General features: G+C 46.0%; 2 protein-coding genes across 4 annotated transcripts; one reads left to right on the top strand and one right to left on the bottom strand.

Annotated features, from left to right (window-relative positions):
- Positions 1-1,623: 1,623 nt before the first annotated feature.
- TMEM208 (transmembrane protein 208) lies at positions 1,624-9,164 on the bottom strand. The gene is made up of 6 exons (XM_083515156.1): positions 9,008-9,164; positions 7,708-7,803; positions 5,258-5,317; positions 4,082-4,218; positions 3,016-3,100; positions 1,624-2,242 (listed from the first exon to the last, which is right to left on the bottom strand). The coding sequence occupies exons 1-6, from the start codon at positions 9,011-9,013 to the stop codon at positions 2,105-2,107; spliced, it is 522 nt and encodes a 173-aa protein (XP_083371282.1). The 5' UTR covers positions 9,014-9,164; the 3' UTR covers positions 1,624-2,104.
- A 40-nt stretch (positions 9,165-9,204) lies between these two features.
- On the top strand, positions 9,205-22,929 carry LOC310712177 (putative RNA-binding protein EEED8.10). Of its 3 annotated transcripts, none has more exons than XM_083515003.1 (7): positions 9,205-9,350; positions 15,751-15,852; positions 16,699-17,682; positions 18,037-18,249; positions 20,083-20,295; positions 21,643-21,860; positions 22,022-22,929. In XM_083515003.1, exons 1-7 carry the CDS (start codon positions 9,324-9,326, stop codon positions 22,194-22,196), a joined length of 1,932 nt encoding a protein of 643 aa, XP_083371129.1. In that variant the 5' UTR covers positions 9,205-9,323; the 3' UTR covers positions 22,197-22,929. The 3 variants fall into 3 exon arrangements, with proteins under 3 accessions (XP_083371129.1, XP_083371131.1, XP_083371130.1); XM_083515005.1 differs by having other exon boundaries at positions 9,231-9,350; positions 20,149-20,295; XM_083515004.1 differs by having other exon boundaries at positions 9,231-9,350; positions 20,086-20,295.
- Positions 22,930-23,593: the final 664 nt, after the last annotated feature.

Below are 23,593 nucleotides of genomic sequence, written 5' to 3'. Positions count from 1 at the left end.
TTATTTATTTAACTAAATTGCATCCTGCCCTTCGGGATACAAATCTGTCCAAGGCCAAGGAATATTAAAAAGTCACCAGGATATTTCTCACAGGGCGGTTGATCATAGATCTTATTTGGCCGAGGATGGAAAAAGTTCAGTAAGAGCAGGCCATGAGGTGGTCTTTGCTGCCTCTCCTGAAATCCTTCCTGCAGGACAGCTGATGGAGATCACCTTGGGGAATGTCCAGCAGTTTGGCTGAGCGCAGGAAGCATCTGATGTCTCCAATGCCCTCAAGCAACTTGGCCTCACACTCCAGTCAACTGGGGCTGGGGGTGGAGCAGTGAGCTGGGGAGAGTGGGTCAACATGCCCTAGCATGGTTACTTCCAGTTGTTGTCTTCCAGATGCAGGGCTATGTGCTAATATTTCTGCTGTAGGAAGGCAGGGTGCTACTTAGAATCATAGAATCATAGAATCATAGAGTTGGAAGAGACCACAAGGGCCATCGAGTCCAACCCCCTGCCAAGCAGGAAACACCATCAGAGCACTCCTGACATATGGTTGTCAAGCCTCTGCTTAAAGACCTCCAAAGTAGGAGACGCCACCACACTCCTTGGCAGCAAATTCCACTGTCGAACAGCTCTTACTGTCAGGAAGTTCTTCCTAATGTTTAGGTGGAATCTTCTTTCTTGTAGTTTGGATCTTCTTTCTTGTAGTTTGGACTTCTGTGATGCTTTCACCCATCCTGCCCATGTCCTCTTGCAAAACAGCTCCCCTCACCACTCTGCCCTGAATTGGGGGCTAGATGCCACCAGTAAGGTATACTAAGCGCCTCTCCCTAAGCAAAGCCCCCTGAAGACATTCCTATGAAGCCAAAGTGGAGAACCAGCAGGAGGTCACCTCCACCTTCTGTTGTTGCTGGTTTATTTTAAGGGGGAGGCTGTCAGGCCCTCTGTCCCCTCCCACTGCAGGAAGCAGCTTCAACCCCAGGCCCAATCTTGCTCCCTCCAACCATCCTTCTTCTTCCTTGCTTGGAGATACCGCTGGTCCTTACCATTAGTTTAACTTGCCCCCCTGTCCCTGCTTCCAAGGAGGCTCTAATAGCGTTGTGCCAAAGAATAAATACATTTCCAGGAGTGCTACAAATCCACAACGCACAAAGATTTGAAAAAGGGATTTCCAGCTCCTTCATCAGATTCACAAGAAGCCAGTGCAGGGTCTTTCAGGTAGTGGTGCTAGGTTTCAGAAATTCACTACAAAGGGAGGCCCATCTAACCTCATCAATTCAGCTTTGTTGTTATAGAGGACAGGGAGGCATACAATTGTGTATGAAATACTTACACACCACCTTTCGGCCAGAGGTTCCTACCTGCCAGTTTAAAAATAAAAATACACCAGGATTTAAATGAGAGCGTCTTTCAAACACCTCAACTAGCCTCTTATTCTCTTTGCCTTAAATGGGATGCGATCTTCTCTGAACTCTGGCTTTAATTATTGTTTTGACTGTTGGAAGTTTATTGCTTGTTTTGTATTTTGGTTTTATTTACTGTGCCCACTTAGAAATGGGTCAACAAATGTGAAAGGTACAAGTTGTGATGATATAAAATCAACTTCAGCCACAAGCACTCTCATAGACTCTTACAGCCTTTTGGGTTTTTTTAATGAACCATTTCTTAAAACTCTGCAGTGCCTCCACCCTTAGATTCATATTACAGCATCACTTTATAAAGATATTTACACACCTCCAACATCCAAGAGGTCCCCTTCCCACTTGCCACAAAGCAGATGAAGGCCAAGTATCTGCCTGGCGACAGTTCCCCTGAAACAATTGAGCTTTACAGCGCAGATGGAGAACCTGTGACCCTCCAGGTGCTGTGAGACTCCAAAAACCATCAACCCCAGGGAGCAGCTGGCCGATGGTCAGGAATATGGGGAGATGGAGTTTGGCAGCAACTGGGGGAGACACAGATTCACTGCCTTATAGTGAACTGCTGTCACAGAAGGGGAGGGTCAGCAGAGAGAAGAAACCCCTGACGTTTCTGATTGGTTAAAAAGAAATCACATCCCTGATAAGCAGCCACATGGAGACAACAGGTGGCATCATATCTATTTCCATGAGCACAGCTAAAAACGCTTCATCTGACGGCGTTCCTGCCGACGCTGCTTCTTTTCGTTGGGCTCCTGGTTGGCGGCTGAAGAATCTGCAGTGAGCCAAGGCCCTAGGATGTTAACCCAGAGGAGATAGAGTGCTCGACCTGGAGCCTGCAAAAAAAGAGAGAGGAATTTATTTATTTTTTTACAGATCCTTCAGGTATGCAGCAACCCAAGTTACAAAAAATATATATACCAATAACTATTTTCATACCAGCATAGTATTCTATTAGTTGCTATAAATAATAGGTGGTCTGAAGCCATGTTCCTTTGTCATTGCATGCAAAAGGAAGTCTGACCAAACAAAGTAAAAGTTATTTATCGTTGTGTTTTTTCTTCTCACTCTTATTTCATAACCCAATTTTTCCATAAGCGTGAACTTCCAGGCCTGAACTTCTTTAACAAGATTGAGAAGCCTGACACCAATTCTCATTTCTCAAAGCTACCCCTTAATCTCTATAGGACAGCATTAGAAGGGCAGTTGATTCAACATTTCTCCTTGCACCTGGAATCTGGAGAAAAACTATGACTTTTATTCAAACATCATAAGATGTTGGATCAAGCCAAAGGCCCATCTAGTCCAGCATGCTGATCTCACAGGTGAACCAGACACCTGCACCAAAAATTCCCAGCAAACTGGTATTCTGAGCTTTATTGCCTCCAACAGCAGACATGGTATTTACAGACTACCTCTTTGCAGAAATGACCTTTTACAGTCCTCTCCCAGTTATTCGTTTCCAAAAAAGAAGAATAAAACGTTGTTTTGAACACAGATAAGAGTATAAGGTTGATCCAGGCAGGTAGTGGCTGGGATCTGCAGACACAGTGGAAAAGGAAAGTTAGAAGTTCATTATGTACCAAACAATGGAGCTAGAAAGACTCACCAAGAGCCAGAAGTACCACACATAGAGGGAAAAACAGCTGAGGACTTGGATTATGGCTGTAAGCAAGATCACATCCTTCAGATGCCTGAGGATAAACAAGAAGAAGCTGGTGTTTACGGGTTCAGAGCATAAAAGCCTTGCCTAGGCCTGTGGTCCCAAAACCTTTCACTAGCAGGAAGAGCTACAGAAAACCATCTCTGCCATAGAGTCTGGAGACTGGAGGAGAGGGGCTGCAGGCAGGGATGGCATGGGAGTGGTGTGGTCTCTGTGTGTGTGTTCCAGAAATAGCCTGGTTAAAAACAACAAGAAATATGACTGCTAGTTGATGCTGGCGCATAAGGTTCACTCGCCTAATCTATAGGGATAACAATTCAAAAACCTTATTGCTCACTAGGGAGCAAAATGCTGCTCCTCTTGGCTTCACCTCCCTAAACACAGCAAGATCCCTTAAGCGGCCACTGTGCTTTGCTGTCTTTCTCAGTCGCCTCTAGCGATGCCACTGATGCTGGAAGTACCAGAGCAACAAAGGCATCCGGTATAATATTTTCTGAGAACAGCCAAGGAAAATGTGAACTTTGAATCTGAATAAATCTATTATCCCACAGCTCATAAATCCCAGTTCCAAACGCATAACTGAGCTCCTTGGAGGAAATTCAAATCTTCATTGTTACAATCAATGACCATCATATACTTTTTAATCTATATTAAGCATTATCAAGTCCATTCAGATTTCTAAAGTTATTTGTAATTTGTTTGCACCAACTGGGATGACAAATGGCAGAAAGGACAAGGAGTGAGAACAGCAACGTGTTTTAGGGGACAGTGAGAAGGAAGGACTTAGGAACTTCATTCTTCTTAACCACTGGGTGTACACAAGGAGGAAGGGTCCCGTCCCCCCGCAGTTTCTCAGTGAAGGAGCTGGAGAACAAAGCTCTGAGAAGCAGCCAATGGCTCCCCAAAGACACCAGTACCTTTATATGCTTCCTGCTCAGGGGTGAAGGAGATCTGTGTATGCACTCAGGCAGCAGATCCTGCTCACCTGGACTTGTGTAGTGTAGACACTCACTCTGCCATCCCCTGCTCCATATTCAGGTCAATTCCACCATCTGCAAGGCTGCCGTCATCCGCAAAAGAAGGCTTTGCCATGGAGCTCATTGAGCGGTAACTGGCCCCGTAGATCATCAAACTGAACACAAATGCAATCTACAAGGAGAAGACAAAAATCAACAAGGTAAAGATACCCAGATGGTACTGGGCTCCAACTTTCATCATCCCTGACACCACTGGCTATGCTTGGTGTGACCGCTGGGAATTGGGAGTCCAAAAACATCTGTAGCCATTCCTGGACTAAAGCACTTGGAGCCTTTTAAAGTCATAGAACCACAGAATTGTAGAGACAAAAGGGACATTGTAGCACTCTTTCAACTATAGCACCTGTCCAGCTTTTGCTCAACTTAGGAATGTAGGACATGGTAGGGTGAGGAGAAGAGAATTATACACAGCATGGAGAAAGTGAAAAAACTGAATGGCAGAAGATTCTGGACAAACGGCCTCCTCACACATGCACACTTAACTTGCATCAGTGTCAAAAGATGCAGTGATTGCCACTGGCTTAAATGGCTTTTTATGGTCAAGAAGGTGGTTTGTGCACATGATGTAGTAGAGGGAAGTGAGGGGCAGATGGGGCTAGTCAACCTGGGAAGGTAGTCCATCTAAGTGAAGGAAAACTGATCCTAAACTTCTGCTGCCTTGTGGGGTATCTTTGGGAGAAGAAAAGGCTAAGGAGTAAACACTACACAAATCCAGAAGGAAGTCCCTAAGATGGTTGGATGGTGCCTTGTATGCCTCCTTCTGGCAACTCTTGCAGCCAAGCAGGCACCAAATGCATTGCTCTGCTTTCCTTTGGACCACATCAGCAAGGCTTGAGGTGGGGGTCTTGTCATCTGGGCAGCCGAAGCCCTCAATACACACTGACCAGGCTTGTAACTCAGAGAGGTCACATAGGTGCTGCTAACACAATACTGAGCTAGATGGGCTCAATATTCTAACTCAGTATATGGCTACATATGGTAATGATACAGTATTTTTACTGTTGGTATAAATGCCATTATTTTCAGGGATAAATGAAGGGGCTGGGAGACAACATGGTTTTGGATTGCACTTCCCTCAGGAGATGACAATTTACACCATCAGAGTATACCACCTTCACCAACACAGTTCCCGCCAGACGTTTTGGACTCACCCAACTCCAGGCAGTGGCTGTTGCATAGAAGACCACAAAGTTAACAATTCCATAAATTGCCTGAAATTAAGAGATGACACAAAGAATAGTTTTGAATCTTCTTGCATCAAAAACATGAATGTAGTATAAATAAGTTCTGGAGGCAAGTGCCATTGTAGCCCAAACAACACTGTGGACACACAAGAGAGAGGAGGCAGCAGACTAGGGGGGAACCCCAACTATTTCAGAAGCACACAAAAACCATTAGAAAAAAAAGCTGGGGTGGAAGGGAAACCCACAGAACACCCCAATGAGTGCTGTGTGAGCTATGGAATACTTTCTGACTGTTTGGGACAGGGAGGGAAAAACTGGGGTGGGGGAGTGGGAAAGGAGGGGGAATGAACTGGGAACACTCCACACTACAAAGTTTTATTGCAGGTTCCACTTGTGTGATCTAAATCTGAATGAAGCCACACTGGTGAAACCCAAACCCACCGTTCCATCTTCAGGCACAGCAGTTTATGAAGTGACAACTTCATACTAAGTTCCTTCCCTCCCAGACAGATATGGACACAGGCTGTCTTGTTGCTATTGATAGCTAAGGGTTGTTTTTGTTTTTTTAGAAAGAATGACGAGCAAAGGCCTATGGAGTAGCTACTTTAGAAGAACAGAATAGTTAAGACAGGATCTGAAAGGCCTCAGGACAGTGTATATCCATTCCACCTTCCTCTCCCTGGTTATTCCAATAAAAAGCAAACCAACCCTGTGAGATGGGCAAAGCATCATCTCCAACCTCCCCTCTGATCAGCCCAGTAATTAACTGTGTTAAAAACAAATGGTTTGGACATAATGTGCATTTTAAAAAGACTAATGTAAACAGCAGCTGCAGGATCGGGACTGTGGCATAAAAAAGCTTTTGGTTTCTGGTTTGCTTTTATTATTTACCCTTGTGCCATAGTCCCACCACAAGCCACCCTTCCAATGCTGTCCTTGCTCTGGCAGAAGATCTCCTATTGACACCAACAGCATGTGTAGTTTAATGAACTGAATAGAGTGAAAGATTATGAGTCATGGGGTGTGCAGTATGTGTATATGAAGTTAACAATGCCTAGCTTATCATTTTTAGTTGCTATTTTGTTAATGTTGTTAATATTGTTTTATAGATTCTAAATGCCATACTGATTTGTTAATCATATAACATGACTTTTGCTGCAATCATGATGTTTATCTTTTTAGTTCCGTCTGGTTAATAGTGTTTTACAGGTGGTAATTGTTTTATTAATGATTTGCTAATTAATATGATTTATGCTGTATTTGTGATGTTCTATTACAAAGGTCAGCAAACTTTTTCAACAGGGGGCTGGTCCACTGTCCCTCAGACTTTGTGGGGAGCCGGACTATATATTTGGGGGGTGGAATTGAACAAATTCCTATGCCCCACAAATAACCCAGGGATGCATTTTAAATAAAAGCACACATTCTACTCATGTAAAAACACGCTGACTCCCAGACCATCCGCTGGCCAGATTTAGAAGGTGTTTGGGCCAGATCCTGCCCCCGAGCCTTAGTTTGCCTATCCATGCTCTATTATGTTATTGTTATTTATTGTTTGTAAGGCGCTTTGAGATTCATTTGAATGAAAAGCAGGATAGAAATGCAACAAATCAAATATTCAACAGCTTCATTTCCATGGCAAACAGCAGCTTCAGGGCAGAGGGTAAGGTGGGGGGCAGAGAGGCAGTGACAGGAGGCTGGTTTGTTTGGACTGGAGCCTAAGACAAAATAGTTAAACCCCGTTGTCCCACAGTTCTGATCATGCACATCCCCTGCCCTCTGACTGCTTTTTGCAGTAATAAAAAGCTGCATGCTGAACATGTTGCTTGGCTCAGTTCAGGGATTGAATTCTGAATTTCCTAGGTTCTGGCCCTGATTATCACTAAATCACACTGCCTCCAACCATCACCTAGTCTCAAGCACCCCAGGTAGGCAGGATCTGCCGCATGCAAGCTTCACTAATGAATGGCTCACACTCAGACCAGAAGGGTTTTTTCGGGGGGGGGGGGCAGGCTGATAATCCTTTCCATGAAGAAACTGAACTGTCAATCAAAAAGAAAAGGAGACTGGCTTTTCAGCAGCAATGCAAGCTCTTGAACTCCATGTTACCTAGGGCAAGGATGGGCAGTAGTCCAAATCCAGTGCTCACCCATATAATATCTGTTCCCCTTATCTCTCCCACCCTGACATTTTAGTCTTAGAAGTGGTATCTCACAGCTTGCAGCATGCGAGGTATCAGTTCTTACTTCTTTGGGCCTTGCACAAAGTAAAAAGGGAGGGAAAGACACCCAGTAAGTAAGCTATTCAGAACTAAAGGTTGTTTGTTTTTTAGAACTGCAAATACTTTCTGCCCAAAATATCCAGGCTGGCCTTGTCCACTGTATAGAATCTATACACACAGAGCATCACACACTTACATTAGCTCCCAAGATGATCCGCAGGTAGAACTTGAGGGTATCCTTGTTTTCTTCAAATATCTGCTTTTTACCTTTGGTTCCCACCTTTCCCTTCGGCTGAAAAAATAGAAAAATGGTGATTGAGTCAAATGCTAAATGTGCTGAATAAGCCAGTATCAAGGAAGTTCATTAAAAAAAAAAAAGAATTACCCTTATTTTCTGATCTTTCACAAGAGCCTGTGTGAGTTATTTTCTCTCTTGCACAACAAGGTTGTGAAATAGTTCAATCTGTCCAGTTCATCTGAGATTTGAATCCAGGTGACTCCTACCCAAACCCAACACTCTGGACTTCTGAATTGCAGAGTAGAGTAGAACCAGCACAAAAGCTAAAACTGAAGTGGCAGTGTTCCGAAATGGAGACGGGGTAAACAAACGAAGAATATGCAATTATTACTGTTATGTATTGAAGTTCTCACCCTGGCCACCAGGAGTATCATGTATATAGTTTTCACTCAGGTCCACGTCAGTTACTTTAGGCGGGAAACCCTGGGTTGTTGTTGCTACAATGTTGACAGCCGGCTGCCTATAAAAGCAGGCCGGCTGAGCTGTTAGCTGTTCAGTTCAGTTCTATTCCAGTTTATGAATAAAGAGCTGCTTTGAAGAATCGCTGTGTCGTCTGATATGTTCACCCACAACTTAACAATTACAATTTACAGAATTGTAATATTAAAGTGGGAGAGAGTATTTACCTTAAGTAGTCTAGGTTCCAACAATTCCAAAAGGTTTCTCAGCAGCTTTATTTACTACACCTTGCTGCCCAGTTACAACCTTAAGCCCATTAAATTACTGTACATATAACAGGAGTAATCACATATTCTTCCTCTTCCTACTTATACCTCTATTCCCCCCCACCCCGTCTTCACTTGTTTCCATGTGTCTTTTAAAATTGCATGCAAATTTGGGGGCGGGCCTGTCACGCCAGTTCTTTGTGAAGTGCCACATAGCTGGCACCACGTTAAAAAATAAAAATAAAATAAAACTGCACAGGAAAGGGGGAAATATGCAGAGATGAAAGCTGATCCTGAATGGGGGTGTAAAAATATCGAGGGCTGCATCCGAATACGTCGCACATGACATACACCAGCTGACATAAATGGAGTCAACTCCATTGATTCCAACGGGTCTCCTCTAAGTATGATTTAGCCAGAGAGAACCCACAACCTTCTTCCGGCCCCGATCCGTGCCAGGCTTGGCCCCCCGCGCACAAAAATCCCCACCCCACACGCTCGAAAGCTTTCCACGCTCGGGCCCCTTCACTCACCGCCATGGTGGCTCTACGGCGAGTCCCAACGACAGGCAGGCAGAAAACCCACCAAGTCAGCACAGCAAGACTTCCGGCACAGGGATTACTACGTCATGGCTCGCGCCAGACGCGGACAACAAACGTCTGTCCTTGGAAGACTACAACTCCCGAAAAGCATCGCGCCGTCGTCATGGAGAGACGAGGAAGCTGAGGAGGGGGAAAGGGGCGTGGCTGAGAGAAGGGATGGGGGCGTGGCCTGGCCGTTGACCTGCCGGCTTTACTGTACAGTACTTTTGTTTTCTGCTTTTCCCGCAAGGTCGAGCTCCGGGGAGCTATGGAGGCATGCGAGCTGCCTATAGAGGTAAGGAGCAGGGGAAGAAAAGAGGCTGCTACTAACGATCGCCCCAGCTTTGCAAGGGGATTGGAGGGGGGCACAGGTCCTAACTCAACACGCGTTGGTGCGCGCAGACATGTCTACAAACACGTGTCGGCGGGTAATTGTTTTCCTCCTGCCTGGTACTCGGCTTCACACACGCCCTCTCATTTGTCATATGGAATACTTGCCTCTTTAATAGCTTCCCCTTTGCCCTGCGGTTTTATTTATTAGTGATCTGGGAGGCTGCCTTACGCCGAGTCAGAGAACTGCTCTCCAATACTGAGAACTGCTCAGTATTGTCTGCACAGACTGGCAGTAGTTCCCTAGGAGCAGAGGCGGATCTTTCCCAGCCCTCTCTGATGATGCCTGGACGTTAATCTGGCATCTTCTGCATGTTGTTCTTGTTGCTCTTCAGGTACCTAGCCCGCAGCTTATCTGTTGTAAACCTTTCTTCAGAAGCTTTAAAAGATACCACATGATTGTTTGATTTTTAATTAACGTAGAAAAGCTGCTCCAAGGAAGTGGTTTCAGGATGGTCACAAGTACCAGCCACTCAGTGCTGTGCAGGGTGCTGCAAAAGGAAAGAATTTGTTTCCCCCCTGAATTTTCCACTTGAACAGTATTCAAATAATGTGGTTCTGTGTGCGTGAGATACAGCCTGAATAAGGAACCAAAATTCCCCCAAAGTAAGATTTGAACCATCCTGAGTCATACATCCCTGCCACTTGGAGACTATTACCTCTGGGATACTCTAGTATTCTGCCTGGGCCACAAATTGCAGCACAGTACTCTCAACTATGATGCTCCTTTTCATGTCTTATCACAGGAGATATATGGCCTAGGGTGTCGCCCCATGGTTATTTTGAGGTGCAAATCCCACTTCATTTGTAGTGGCAAGAAAATAATTTACTTGGCATGGGGGCATCATATATTAATAACACAATGTGTGCAAGCAAAGCTTTGGACCGGGTTTGATGCTCCAGTATTTCCTACAGGTAGATTATGGTTGTGGAAGTGCATGATAGGGAATACACCCCACCCCCAGTCCTTTATTCATAGGTGTGGCTGCAAGAAAGACTGACTATTTTAACACACACCCCTTCTCAAATTCAATGTACTGTACATACCATATTTTTCGCTCTATAGGACGCACTTTTCCTCCTCCAAAAATTAAGGGGAAATGTGTGTGCGTCCTATAGAGTGAATGCAGGCTGCGCAGCTAAGCCCAAAGCCAGAACAGGGAGAAGGAGCGCTGCACAGCGCTCCGTCTCGCTGTTCTAGCTTGGGGTTAGCTGCGCAAAGCCTCCACAGGGCAGCGGGGCGAAGGCACCCTGCTGTCCTGCGGAGGCTTCAAAGGCCATCCCCGAAGCCAGAACAGCGAGGCAGAGCGCTGCGCAGTGCTCTGTCTCACTGTTCTAGCTTGGGGATGGCTGCGCAAAGCCTCCGCAGGGCAGCGGGGTGAAGGCACCCTGCTGCCCTGCGGAGGCTTCAAAGGCCGTCCCCAAAGCCAGAACAGCGAGGCGGAGCGCTGCGCAGTGCTCCGTCTCACTGTTCTAGCTTGGGGATGGCTGCGCAAAGCCTCCACAGGGCAGCGTGGTGCCTTCACCCCGCTGCTCTGTGGAGACTTCAAAGGCTGCACTCTGTTGGCTTCAGGCAGCTATCTGCAAGCTTTCGGAGCACAGCAGGAGTTCCCGCTGCGCTCCAAAGGCTTGCGGATAGCCGCCTGAAGCCTGAAGAGTGAGAGGGGTCAGTGCACACCGATCCCCTTTGCTCTCCAGGCTACGCTTCTCTGGAGAGGCGCTGCACAGTTTTCCCTCTCTGCGCAGCGCCCCTTCAGCAAAGCGGGAGGAGAAATGGAAGGGGCTCCGTTTCTCCTGCTGCTTCACTGAAGGGACACTGAGCAGAGAGGGGGAGAATTTTTTCCCCTCTGTTCTCCCCCTCCTATGGTCTGGTGCGTCCTATAGAGCGAAAAATACAGTACTTTTAGTAGACTGGGTTTGCCACCGATAGTAAAAAGCAGAAGCCCTTATCACCTATGCAAATTAGACGTGCTCCAGCAATTGGTATTCATAGTGAAAAACTAGTACCTAAACTTATTAAATGCCTATTAAATCAGTGTGGTTGGAAAGGGGAGGCGAATGATTGCCAGAGTCAGTTTTGTAGGGATCCTTGGTTTTAAGAAAATGAATTGTAGTGAACTGAGCTTAGATCAGGGAAAGGTTGTCAGATCAGTAGAGAGACTGAGAGACTCTAAAAGTAAGGGACAGCAAACCTAACTTAGGACAAGTTCATGCATTTGAGCAAGTCACTTATTTCTTACCCGCACTCCCTCCTGCATGTGAACTCATTTGGAAAAGCCTGGACAAGAAGATACAGATTGTATATAGATATAGCTCTCAATATCAAGGAGCCATTTCTGGGATAAATTCCAGAGGGGTAGTAATGCTATTCTGCTAGAAGCACAAAAAGGTGTCTTTGTGTGCCAGTTCTGGAACAAGATTAAAAGAGGTCTAAATCAGCAATCTCAAGGATACCTGGTGTCAAATGCTCACCACCTATTTGAGTACCGGGTACCTTGCCCAAGAAGGAGGTCCGTATTAGGGACTGGCTTATAGTTACTGCAGCCCTCAGGACCCAAGGATGACTTTTGCAGTAATATCCTCACAGCCACTTATTTCAAGGCGACTGGGGCTGCCCTTTCTTGAAAAAGCAATTCACCACTAGATGTTATTAGCCATAATGGGGAAGGAACCAGCCAACCAGCAGCTGTTCTATGTCTCACAGCACCATGTCCACAGCATGAGGTCTTAGTAACCAAAACTCATCCAATAAAACATGACCAGCTTCCCTAGATTCTACTACAGAATTAGCCGTGCTCAAGTAGAGAAATTTATGAGAAATTCTTTCCTTTAAATGTTTAGCAAACATGTCACGGCATGCGTTCAAGGGTTCCTTCCATATTGTCAAATACTCCATGAAACTATTACGAGAATTATAACATCTAAGATATAAAATAAATGTTCATAAATGTACCAGGCAAACACATACATAAATATATAAACCACATGTCTGAAACAGTACAGGAAAACAGTCCTAAAGCCATTTTGTCTCTTTCAGTGACCTCAAATATTCCTCTGCAGTTTGGATGGAAATGGGAAAAGCCTCCCCATTGTCTCTGTACTCACAAATCCTGCTTTAAGGGCACATTTGTGTATGAATAGGGTGAGTCTGTGACCTGGACTCAGGAATTAAGTATTTACAGTATCATCACAAAATAATGGCCAGGTAAACCCATTAACAGGTTTCCTGCCAGACATGATTCAGCTGTAGACTGCCCCTTCTGTGATAGGCTGCCCCTTCTGTGATGTATGTATGATGTATTGAGGGGGGTGGTCTTGAGCTACAGGGCTTGCACACCATTGCTCTGGGTTCCTCCTCCCTCCTGCATTGAGGGGTGAGCACCCTGTTGCAACCGTTTAATAAAGATCAGGCTTACTAGCTGCTTTGCTTCTCAATATTCTCTGGTTGGCCTCTGTTATTTTCTCCTACCAATAGAGAACCTACATAAGGACTCTATACGGGCTCTTGGGTACCCCATAAGGGGAAAGGAGCAGTTTTTCTTAAAATACAATGATGATGTTTGAAGGGCTGGCCTGTATGGTTTCCTTTAAAAACTGACTTAAGTGGGAGTTCACTTTTCCAGTGTGGTAAAAAATTTGAATGGTGGAAGTCGCTCTAAAGGGGATAGAAAGAGATGATGAAGAAAATAGCTCAAATAATAGGTAAAGACCCAAAATGGTGTCTTTTATCAATTTTTGATGAGTTGAATACAGACTTAATATGGGAACTACTTATATTTTTTCTGTTTGTAACTTCTCATTTGACCATATCCCAGGGCTGGAAGGAATCCTCACGTTTTTCATTAAATATTTGGTTTAGTAAAGTAATATTTACCCTTATTTCTGGAAAATTAGCTCATAAATTAAGGGTATTTCAGGATGTAACTAAACCTACTGATTTCACCTCCATTTGGTGGCCAGTTGGTATTTATATGACAAGTCAGTTAGGGGAAGGCAAGTCCGTATGAAATATGGTTTTATTTGGTATCCATAACTTTCATTTTGTATTATCTTTGCATCAGGCCAGTTTTTGTTTTAACATCTAATATATTGTGTAGTCTTTTGAGAATGTACATTATTTTACGTTATTACGGCTATGAACCCAGGGGTTCTTATGTACAGTTTTTCTTTTTGTTATTTTACTTTATTTTACATTTTTTACTGGACTATTATTTTAACTTCATTAAAAAGTTTTACTTTTAGTTTTTTAAATGCTGTCTAGAGGGCAATTACAATTGTTTAAAAAACATAATCTCTGTATACAAAAGCATACCAACAACACAGTTTCAAGGTGGAACAGGTTTTTAAAACACAGATTATAGCTTGGGTGGTTTTTCAGTTTGTTGTTGTTTCCACCTAGGAATCCTTTTGGGTCCAAACAAGCTTTGTCCAAGCAAATCTTGTGGTTGGAGGGAGAAGAGGGGCATGAACGAGAGACAAAAAGACAGACTGATAAAAACACAGAATAGTTTGGCTGCTTTAACATCTCTGTTTATCAGAGAAACCACCATGTCTCAGAAGTTGATTTTTCAATTTCCACCTCATTAAAGAGATTTTACTCCCTGGTCTGAAAATTATAAATCTTTTCTAAAAAGAAAAGGAGGGCAACCACAGCAACATCCAGAGAAGGGCAAAATATATGTTGGCTTCTCACTGGTACATAAAAGAGAATTTATAGACTCAAAAAGCCCAATGCATCCAGTCAAAATGCCTTCTTCAGGGATGGCAATTACAAGTTTTCCTGTTTCAATTTTGTACAATCAACTCCAAGTCAATCATTGACTGCTTTAATAGCCTTATAATATGCGACCTTGACAAGGGTCAGTAATGCCTGGGTTTTTATAGACGAGTTGAACTGAAAAAGCAGACATTGCCACTTGCAGAATACTTCCTTCACCCAAGCAGGCAAAAGAGTCTGCTCTTTCATGAGGAATACCTGCCCTCCTTCCCTTCTTCTTCTTTGGCGATCACTTGTAGCCCTTAACAGTGTGCCTGTAAGTGACTGTGGAGGCCTATTCTGGATCCACATGTCCTTCCACAGTGGGGAAATAGGTTTACGGATGGGAGTTGATCACAGTGAGGATTTGCCAAACGTGCCTTCCTCTTAGCTCGTTTCTCCCTTTTGCATCTTCAAAGTCCATGTCGGCTTTGTTAAAGGCTATTCTTGAATTGGAGCACTCGCAGGCCAGTGTTTCCCAATTATCAGTGCTTATACTTCATTTTTTAAGATTTACCTTGAGAGTGTCTTTAAACCTCTTTTGTGGTCCACTGGTATTCCGCTTTCCATTCTTAAGTTGGGAAGAGAGTAGTTGCTTTGGAAGACAATAATCAGGCATCCAAACAACATGACCAGTCCAACAAAGTTGATGTTGAAGAATCATTGCTCTGACACTGGTGATCTTTGCTTCTTCCACTGACATTAGTTCACCCGTCTTCCCAAGTGATACATAAACATTTTACTTTACCTACTAACTTTACCTCCCAACCTCTTCCTCAACTCAGTTTACCTCAGACTTCCCATATTCCTTAAGCCAATGAAATGATGTAATGCTTCATTTTCTGTGGTAAAAACACTGCTCATTTATCTCGCATATTGGAAGAAGGAGTAAGCTTGTTTTCTCCTACTCTGGAGGGTAGGACTCAAACTGAAGTTACAAGAAAGGAGATTCTGACTAAACACCAGGAAGAACTTTCTGACAGTATGAGCTGTTTGACAATGGAACGGCCTCCCCCAGGAGGTTGTGGACTCTCCTTCCTTGGAGGCTGGATGGCCATCTGTCATGGATGTTTTAGCTGAGATTTCTACACTGCAGAGGGTTGGACTAGATGACCCTTGGGATCCCTTCCAACTCTATGATTCTATGATTCTATCAGCCAAACAGCACAGATATTTTCTTCCCACATATTGTAGAAATGTTTTTGTTCCGCCCAGTAATTTGCCAGATCTTGCTCCATTAATTTCACAATTACATCCCCATTTCTTCTCTCTAATCAGATATAATTATGTTGCACAGAAAGGATATGAGCTGGATGGCCAGATATTTTTAATTAAGGTACTGGGGAGGCCAAAGGCTGCAAACCCATCTTAACCGTTTCAGTAGCTGAATTAGTATCCTCACGTGTCCACAAAAACACATGGGAATCTTGATTAAAATTGGCCTTTCTTATTCCTTGCAATTTAAATTGCCTTTTTAAAATTGGCGTGCCCTTTTGCTGAAAAACAAGCTTGCACTCATTGTCAAAGCTTTTCTCTTTCTTCCTTGCAGATTATCACTTATATCCTAAGCTTCCTGCCCATCGCAGATAGGAAAGAAGCCTCTCTAGTGAATCAAACATGGTATTTCGCAGCCCAGGACACCTTACGCCAGGTAACACCTTCTTGCTTTGGTGTCTTACCCATACTTCCTCTATTCTTACAGGGCTGCCCTGCGGGAGAGTCATAGCCCCATTTCAGACATAATGCTAAGCCACAAGTCACCTCCAGACTGTCGGTATTTTGCGGGAAGGATTCAAGCGCAATACCGGAAATTTAGGTTTGCGTCATTAAAGTGGATTCAAGCATTCTGTCACTGTACTGTAACTGATCCACTTTTAAAAAACAATGGCAGCAGACTTTTGTAGTTAGGAAGTGATGGAGAATTGCACGGAAAAGTGTAGGGTAAACAAATAATACACGCCGGGGGGGGGGGGGATGCTGTTGTGCTCAGGTTCTGCTTTCAGACTTCCCAGAGGAATCTGGCTGGCCTCTGTGAGAACAGGATGCTGGACCAGATGGACCTCAGGCCTAATCCAGCAGGGCTCTTCTTATGTTCTTAGGACATTGGGACTTTCTATATGCAAAGCAGGTGCTCTGCCACTAAGCCATGCTCCTTCCTCAAAGGCAGGCTCATCCATCCACAAGTCCCCTCAAGAGCAATATACACAACACAGGCTACACTGGAGCTGCTACAACAAAAGAACACAAACAAAAATAGATTGAGAGAGATTTGTCACTCTTTCTTTCCTCTGACCCTTACTCTAAGGAGCTCAGGGCAGTGAATGTTGGGTTTTTTTACCCTCACAATAGTCCTGCAAAGTAGATTAGGCCAAGAAAGAGCAGGTGTGTCTTGCCCTGGCCATCCCAGGGTACTTCTTTTGCTAACTGAAAAAAAAATGAAGCCATGTCTCTTGGTCCATATCTAAAAACTCACCATGTAGTCCCTCTCAAATTCCAGGAAAGCATATTGTATAACATCCCGGCTACCTCTGCCTCGCTCCGGACAATCCAGAATCTGTCCCGAAGGCACGTGTGCAGCGTCAGGATGACCAACTTGGACGGCTCCACCACTTCCCGGGACGTCATCAAGTCCGTTGCCAGCTTCCTTGGGCCTCACCTGCGCAGCTTGTGCCTGCACGGGAGCAGCCTTACGGAGGCCAACTTCAGTGAGCTCCTTCTTGCTTGCCCCCGCCTCACAGCCCTGGATCTGAGCGGCTGCAACAGCCTTTTCATGTCCGGGACCCTGCTCTCCAAAGAGGAGACCTTCCTGCAAGCCCAAGAAACATTGATCAACCTGCAGGAGCTGAACCTGTCCGGTGTGCGATACTTGTCTGACCTCACCTTCAACCGCTTGGCCAGCTGCTGTCCATCCCTGGCCAAGCTCTCCCTCGCCCGCTGCCACATTACCTTCGAGGTGGACACTTACTACGGCTCTAGTAACTACAACTCTTCGGCTTTGCTGTCTTTCCGCAACCTCCTGCACTTCGTCCGGGAGCGAGCCAGCAGCATGAAGGCCTTGAACTTGAGTGGCACCAGTATCTCAAGCCAGGCGATGAAGTCCCTGGTGCAGGTAGAGAACCTTTGCCTGCAGGAGATGGTGCTGCAGGCCTGTCGGGATCTAACCAATGAGGCTGTGAGCATCCTGTGTCAGCACCAGCCCCACCTGACCGTGCTGGACCTGAGTGGCTGCTCTGAGCTGTCTGACCGGGCTGTCCTTGTCATCACCTCCCGGCTCCTGTCCCTTCAGCACCTGTGTCTGGGAAAGCTGCCACGTGTCACCGATGCCGGCTTCCAGGGCATTTCACACCTGAAGCAGCTCCAAAGCTTGGATGTTTCTGAATGCAGCCTCATGAGGTGCAGTGAGCTGGTGAGAGCATTTGGGACTATGAAGGGACAGCCCAAATTGGTCTCGCTGAATGTTGCCTTCTGCTCTTTACTACGGGTAAGTTCTAAGGTGTTTGTTTGTTATTTAGCAGCCTTTTACCAGATGTTGCTCAATTCTCTACGATTCTCAGTGGTTTCACAATCAATTCCTCTTCCGGGGAACTCTGGGATGGGAACGAAGGGTCTCTTAATAACTCTCAGTACCTTTAACAAACCGCAGTTCCCAGGATTCTTTGGGGGAAGCCATGACTGTTTAAAGTGGTATGATACTGCTTTAAGAGTATAGTGCAAATGGAGCCTCTGTGAGGGGTAAACTAGTTCCCAGAATTCCTGGCTGGAAGTGGGGAGGTGCTTTAAACGTGTGGTGTGCATGCAGCCTTCAACTAAACATTTCCCACCCCCTCTTCCGCAGGACAACTTGGTCATTTCACTGGCTGAAGGCCTAAAGAGCCTTCGGGTTTTGGATCTCTCTTCCTGCGTGTCCATCACTAACAGAAGCATCCAAGCAATCACTTCACACCTCTTGCTTTTGAGAGTCCTGCGTTTGGCTTGGTGCAAGGAGCTGACGGATTGGGGCCTGCTGGGGGTTGAGGAGCCCAGAGAGGAGCGTGAACGTGCCAGAGAGGTTTGAGTAGACATTTTTCTGGTTATGTGACCTGGGAGTGGGGGAAAGGAGAAATATTGTGCAATGACAGTATCTTTGATACTCCGATTATTGGTGATGTGGTTTCCCTCCCTTTTTTCCCCAAAGAGGCCCATAATAAGAAGCTGTTTCCTCTTAATCCAGTGCTTAATTTGTTCTTTTAGCTGGGAGAAGGGCAGGGAAACTGGTCAGATCTGCTTCTTGCTGCCTCTCTGGAGGCCAGGAGCCCAACTTGTAACTCTCTTGTCTTTACTGGACTAATAAAGAGATAGCTGAGGTTGGGCATACTGGCAGGGGCAACCTTCTGTCCTGGAATAGGGGAGCACATTGTCTGTGGTGAACAGGGCTTCAGAGAAGAGACTGGTAGCTTGTCCAGAAGTTGCTCCTTTCCAGGGTGAAACCTTTGCCACAGTCCAGATGCTGCAGTCTACATACCCTGCCCTGTGCTGAGCTGCACAGCTTGCAGTGACTAGAAGCGACCCTGCAGTTTTATCTTCCTGTCATCACGGCAGGAGCCTTCCAAAGGAAAAGGTACCTGCTTTCTCAAAACCAGCATGGAAAACTTTGCCCAGTTCAGATGCGGAAAGTACTGGTGGCTGTAGTACTCAGCTGTTCCTAGGTATTGGCACTATTTTGGTTTAATCCCAAGAACAGCGATTCTGGCATGCTGGCTAGTTATGTGGCCACTGGGTACTCAGTGTCTGGTTTTGCAGAGGTGACAAGTGACACTCACTCACCCAAGATTAATCAAAAGTCTGTGATCTATTATTCATTTTGAATTTTTTTTATGGTCCCACGGCAACTGAAGCAGAGTGTTCTTTCTGGCAGGGAGGGCAGATAGAGATTCCTGCTGCTGCCACTTCTCTGGCCAATAGGTGGGGCCAGACTGATCTTCCAGATGGCCAGGATCCTGTTTCTGCAGAGCAGGGGATATAACCTCCCAGTGGCCAGGTAGTTTTTCCCTTGTGCTTTGCTGTCTCGGGGGCAATTCAAGGCAAAGAGAAGGAAGCCTTTCACAGAATGCAAAATATACAGTGTTCAGTGAAACTATTTACAGTGATGCCCACAATGATAGATTGCATTGGGGTGGGGTGAGTTTATCTGTCAAGGATTCAGTGGAGGCTGGTTCATCAGGGCAAAAGGGGGCACTGCCCCCCCCAACTCAATCTGCTCTCAGCCTTCAGTTCAGGTTTGTCAGCCTCCTCCTCCTTAGTCTCATTGTTGCCGTTATAGAGCTCTGCAGGCAAAACGAGAATTACTTGACTCTGCCTCCACCTATAGTTTGTTTATTTTTATTTAAGGCATTTATATACCACTTATTATCCGTTAGCATTTCTAAGTGGTGTTGGCCTTTCTGCCTTCCTCCCAACCAGCCACACTAGAAGGGCTATTAACTAGGACAGTAGAAATGGATTCCCCCAGGTTTGAAAGTAGTTTGCCTCTTATTCTTAGACAAACAGGAAATGACCTTCAGATTCATATCAAGCTTGTGTGCCTCCTTGGTGAATTATCGTAAGCAGAATGCTGGGATTAGTTGGCTCTTTGGTTCCTGTTGTCTCGTGGCCCCCTGCTGCTTATTGTGAATTACAGCACACAAGAAACTACAGGCGGCATGAGCCTTGGGAGGCTGTTTAAACAGAGGGGTCAGGAGCTACTTTCACACCACAGCCTTAGTCTTCACTGTGTAACATCTGTTGCATCTTAGTTTACTCAAATCCACAGCATTGGTTCTCACCTGTGTCACCCAGATAGGAAACAGAGAGTCTCAAGATGGTCCCAGCTTCCTTTTAATCCCTCATTCTGTTGCCTTGACAGAAGGATGCTGGCCCAAAGTTCAGCAGGAACTTTGGCAACATGGGATTTTTCCAACCACCTCCACAGGATTTGGAGCAGGACACCCAGATTCTTATTGACCTCAGCAAGCAGGATGCTCAGCAGAAGCACAAAGCCTCCTTGAATGCCCTGACTCGTCTTCAGGAACTTGACCTGACAGCCTGCACGAAACTCACAGATGCAAGCATAGCTAAGGTTTGGACACTGCAGCTTGCAAATACAGACAGCTATGGGGAGACCATTGCTTAGTGGCAGAGTAGGTGCTTTGTTAGATGGGACACATGATCCGGCCATAGACAAATTCCTATGAACCAGAGTGTTCTTGCAAAAGAAACCATCTACAGCCTTGGCTTCAGGGTAGCAGGAGTACCACCATAAAAACGTCAAAAGCCGCCTTACGCAAGAGTCAGACCATTTGTCCTTCTTGGTCAGTGTGGGGTGGGGAACTTGTGGTTCTTCAGATGTTCTTGGGCTACAAACTCCCATCAGCTCCAGCCAGCACACCATTTGGAGGGCCACAGGTTCCCATCCCTGGTCCACACTGACTGGCAGCAGCTCTCCAAGATTTCAGGCATGAGTCTTTCCCATCTCGAGAGTCTTTCTTATCTGACATAAGATTGTCAATGATTGCATCTGGGACCTTTGGAATGCAAAACAGATGCCCTAGTACTACTGAGCTGTGTGTCCTGCCCTTTCAGTGGCACCTGTTTAAATTAAACATCTATGGAGCACCAACAGCACAGCCATGGGAGGGATATAATGCTTCCAAGGTAGACTGACGTTAGACAAGCAAGAGCAAAATGTGTGGGTAGTGAGACGTCAGTGTGTAGAGGGACCGGCTACACAACCATGGAGAGAATGAGAGGCTTTAGAGAAGAGGGTTTAGAAAAGTGGGTCACGGAGGAAGAGGAAGTGGTTTGATACACAGATGGAGAGAAACTTGTCAAGGCATAAAAAAAGTGGGAGGATTAAACGGGTTGGCAACAGGTCACGTTCTGCAGAAAATCCAAAAAGGAATGCAAGGAACGTCACAGGATATGTAATCAATTTGCTTGGAGGGAGAGCTTTAAAGTTCAAGCTCCTACTTCCTTCTCTTATATGAGACCTGACCAAGCTACCCAAAACTCCCTGCCCATTAAAAACTAGCGTGTCAGGGAGAAGGGTTCCAAACAGTCGCCATCTTTCTGATGTGGTTGTTTTCTACACATAGAGAGGGCTTTGACCTGGGAGAGCATTTGTACACATGTGGTCCCATCCGCAGCTGCACTTTGAAGCGGTACACTCCAAGAAGCCTTTCTAAGCATCTTGTTCAGCCCCCAGAATGGCTCTGAAAGAAGCTCTCTTCCTCAGTTGCTACACACTGCAGTCCCCATGTTCACTTTCTTGGTGTGGCGCTCCACCCTGAATGGTTTTGGGCATGGCCAATGGCAGAGCAAAAGCTTTTACAGCCATTGGGCAAGGATGGTCTTTTGGGCACCCTTCATCACAGTGCCCAGGCAGGGCCACCCAACTTCCTGTCCTTGTTCTGTTATTCCTCCTCAGGTCATCGGCTTTCCTGAGCTGCAGCGCCTGTCCCTCAGCCTTGTGACCAACATCACAGACACCAGCCTCACAGCCATCGCTCAAAACTGCCGGAGCTTGGAGCACCTCACGCTAAGTCACTGCACAAACCTTACCGACAAAGGTTTCATGGAAGCAGCTGGCTCCCTGCACCGACTTCAGCATCTCATCCTTTCTGGTTGCAACCAGCTGACTCCCAGGTGAGTAGTGCTGCAGAGTGCAAAGATCACTGGCAGGTGGAGAGGAGAGGTAAAGGCAAGCCAGAGGCAGGCCTTTGAAAGCTCCTTCAAGGCCAGGTTGGCTGGGAGGAACCAAAAGAGAGGCAGAGACAAATCAACAACTGGTGAACTCTCCCTTGCAGGACGTTGAAGGCCATTGGGCAGGAGTGCCAGCAACTGAAGAGCTTGGACGTCTCCATGTGCAGCAAGATCAGCATGACAGACGTTGAGCATTTCCAGTCACAACTCCCGCTGCAGAGTCAGACTAGCATCCAGTCACGGTTTGTGGGTGGAGCAGACCTTTCCATCACTCTCTGATGGAAGCTTTGTAGGTTGAGTTTCCAGAGATAAATGGTGGTCCAGCTGGCTCTGCCTCCCCACGCTGCCTCAATGGCAATAGGGGACTTGTCTTGGGAAAGAGCTCCTGTCTTGGTAGTCCCACTGCCCCAGTGCAGCTGTGCCACTGCCGCTGCGTGTCCATAAAATGGACCGATTCTTCCTATAGAGGGTGCATCCTCACCCAAGCCTGCCTCAGTGGAGGAGCTGGCTGTTGCACAAGCCTTCCATCACCCCCATCCCGCAAGTAGAATGGGGAAGTGCACCTTGGGCTTTGGGAAGGATTGCCTGGAGCACGGCAGATCCCGCGCTAGCCAAGCACTTACTTTGCACCTTTGCTTTCAGCAGCTGCAACATCCCTGTCAGTGAAAGGGATTTTTTAAAAAATCAGCTGGGAAATTGCTCCTAGGGAGGCTTCTTCTTTCCAGATCCCCCTGGTACACAGCTGCTAGTTTTAGAGGCACACATGGAGACGGTGGGAGGTTACTCCCACAAAAGCAGTCCATGGCATATTCAGGCAGCAGTGAAGAGATGAGTCCGTAACCTGAACTTTTCCTCTTGCACATTCCTGCAAGCAATATAAAGGTGTGAAAGCCAGTGCCCTGCCAGCCTCCCACTCATCTTTTCAAAAAATGCACTATGCTTATGCACCAGGGTTTTTCCATAAACATTGCCAAAGCCACTGCACTAGTAAAGGACTTTAGTATCTGTTTTACACACTTTGGATCATAAATGAAGGGAGACAGCAGCCTGTAAAACTTTGACTTGCCCTCCTTGACTGAGACGGAGAAGGAAGAAGCTGCCAAGACAGTGCCACCCCCTGGACTGACTACAGGTAGGAAGGCAGGCAGGCAGGGGCTCACAGAGGTCAAACTCTGTTTGGTGGGCCATTTGCTCTAATGCATCAATCTCCATTGCCAGCACACAGTTTAGGATCTATAATGGCACTGAGTTCCAATCAGGACTCTAAAACCTATTGGGTGCTCCTTTTAATAGGTTGCACCTCCAGCTAAGCGTTGTGTGACAATGTTCTGCGATACAGTCACACACACCTTGCCCACAAGGCATTTCCTGCACCTCCACAGCGAGCAAAGCTGTTCTCTGTTCTACACATGTGCAAGTGTTGAATAACCTATTTTTGAAAGATTTAAATCTAGGCCCTCTGACCTCTTGAAAACCACTTCATGCTTTCGTGCAGACAGCCACGGCTGCAGTTTCCTTTCAGGGCTGAGCCCTCCTATTTTGAGCTTCAGACTGTGAGCCCCAAACCAGAGAAAGCTGAGTCATGCTCATGGCTCATCCCAATTAGAGCCCTACTGGGCTCTGGCTGCTGCCCAGGGATGCCACCATGCTGATACCAGGCCTGAAGAGAACCCACA

The sequence above is a fragment of the Podarcis liolepis genome, assembly GCF_965112155.1.
Source record: "Podarcis liolepis genome assembly, chromosome: 7".
Classification (NCBI taxonomy): Eukaryota; Metazoa; Chordata; class Lepidosauria; order Squamata; family Lacertidae; genus Podarcis; species Podarcis liolepis.
The sequence above is the reverse complement of the archived record's forward strand: the minus strand, read 5'-3'. Positions and strand labels throughout refer to the sequence as shown.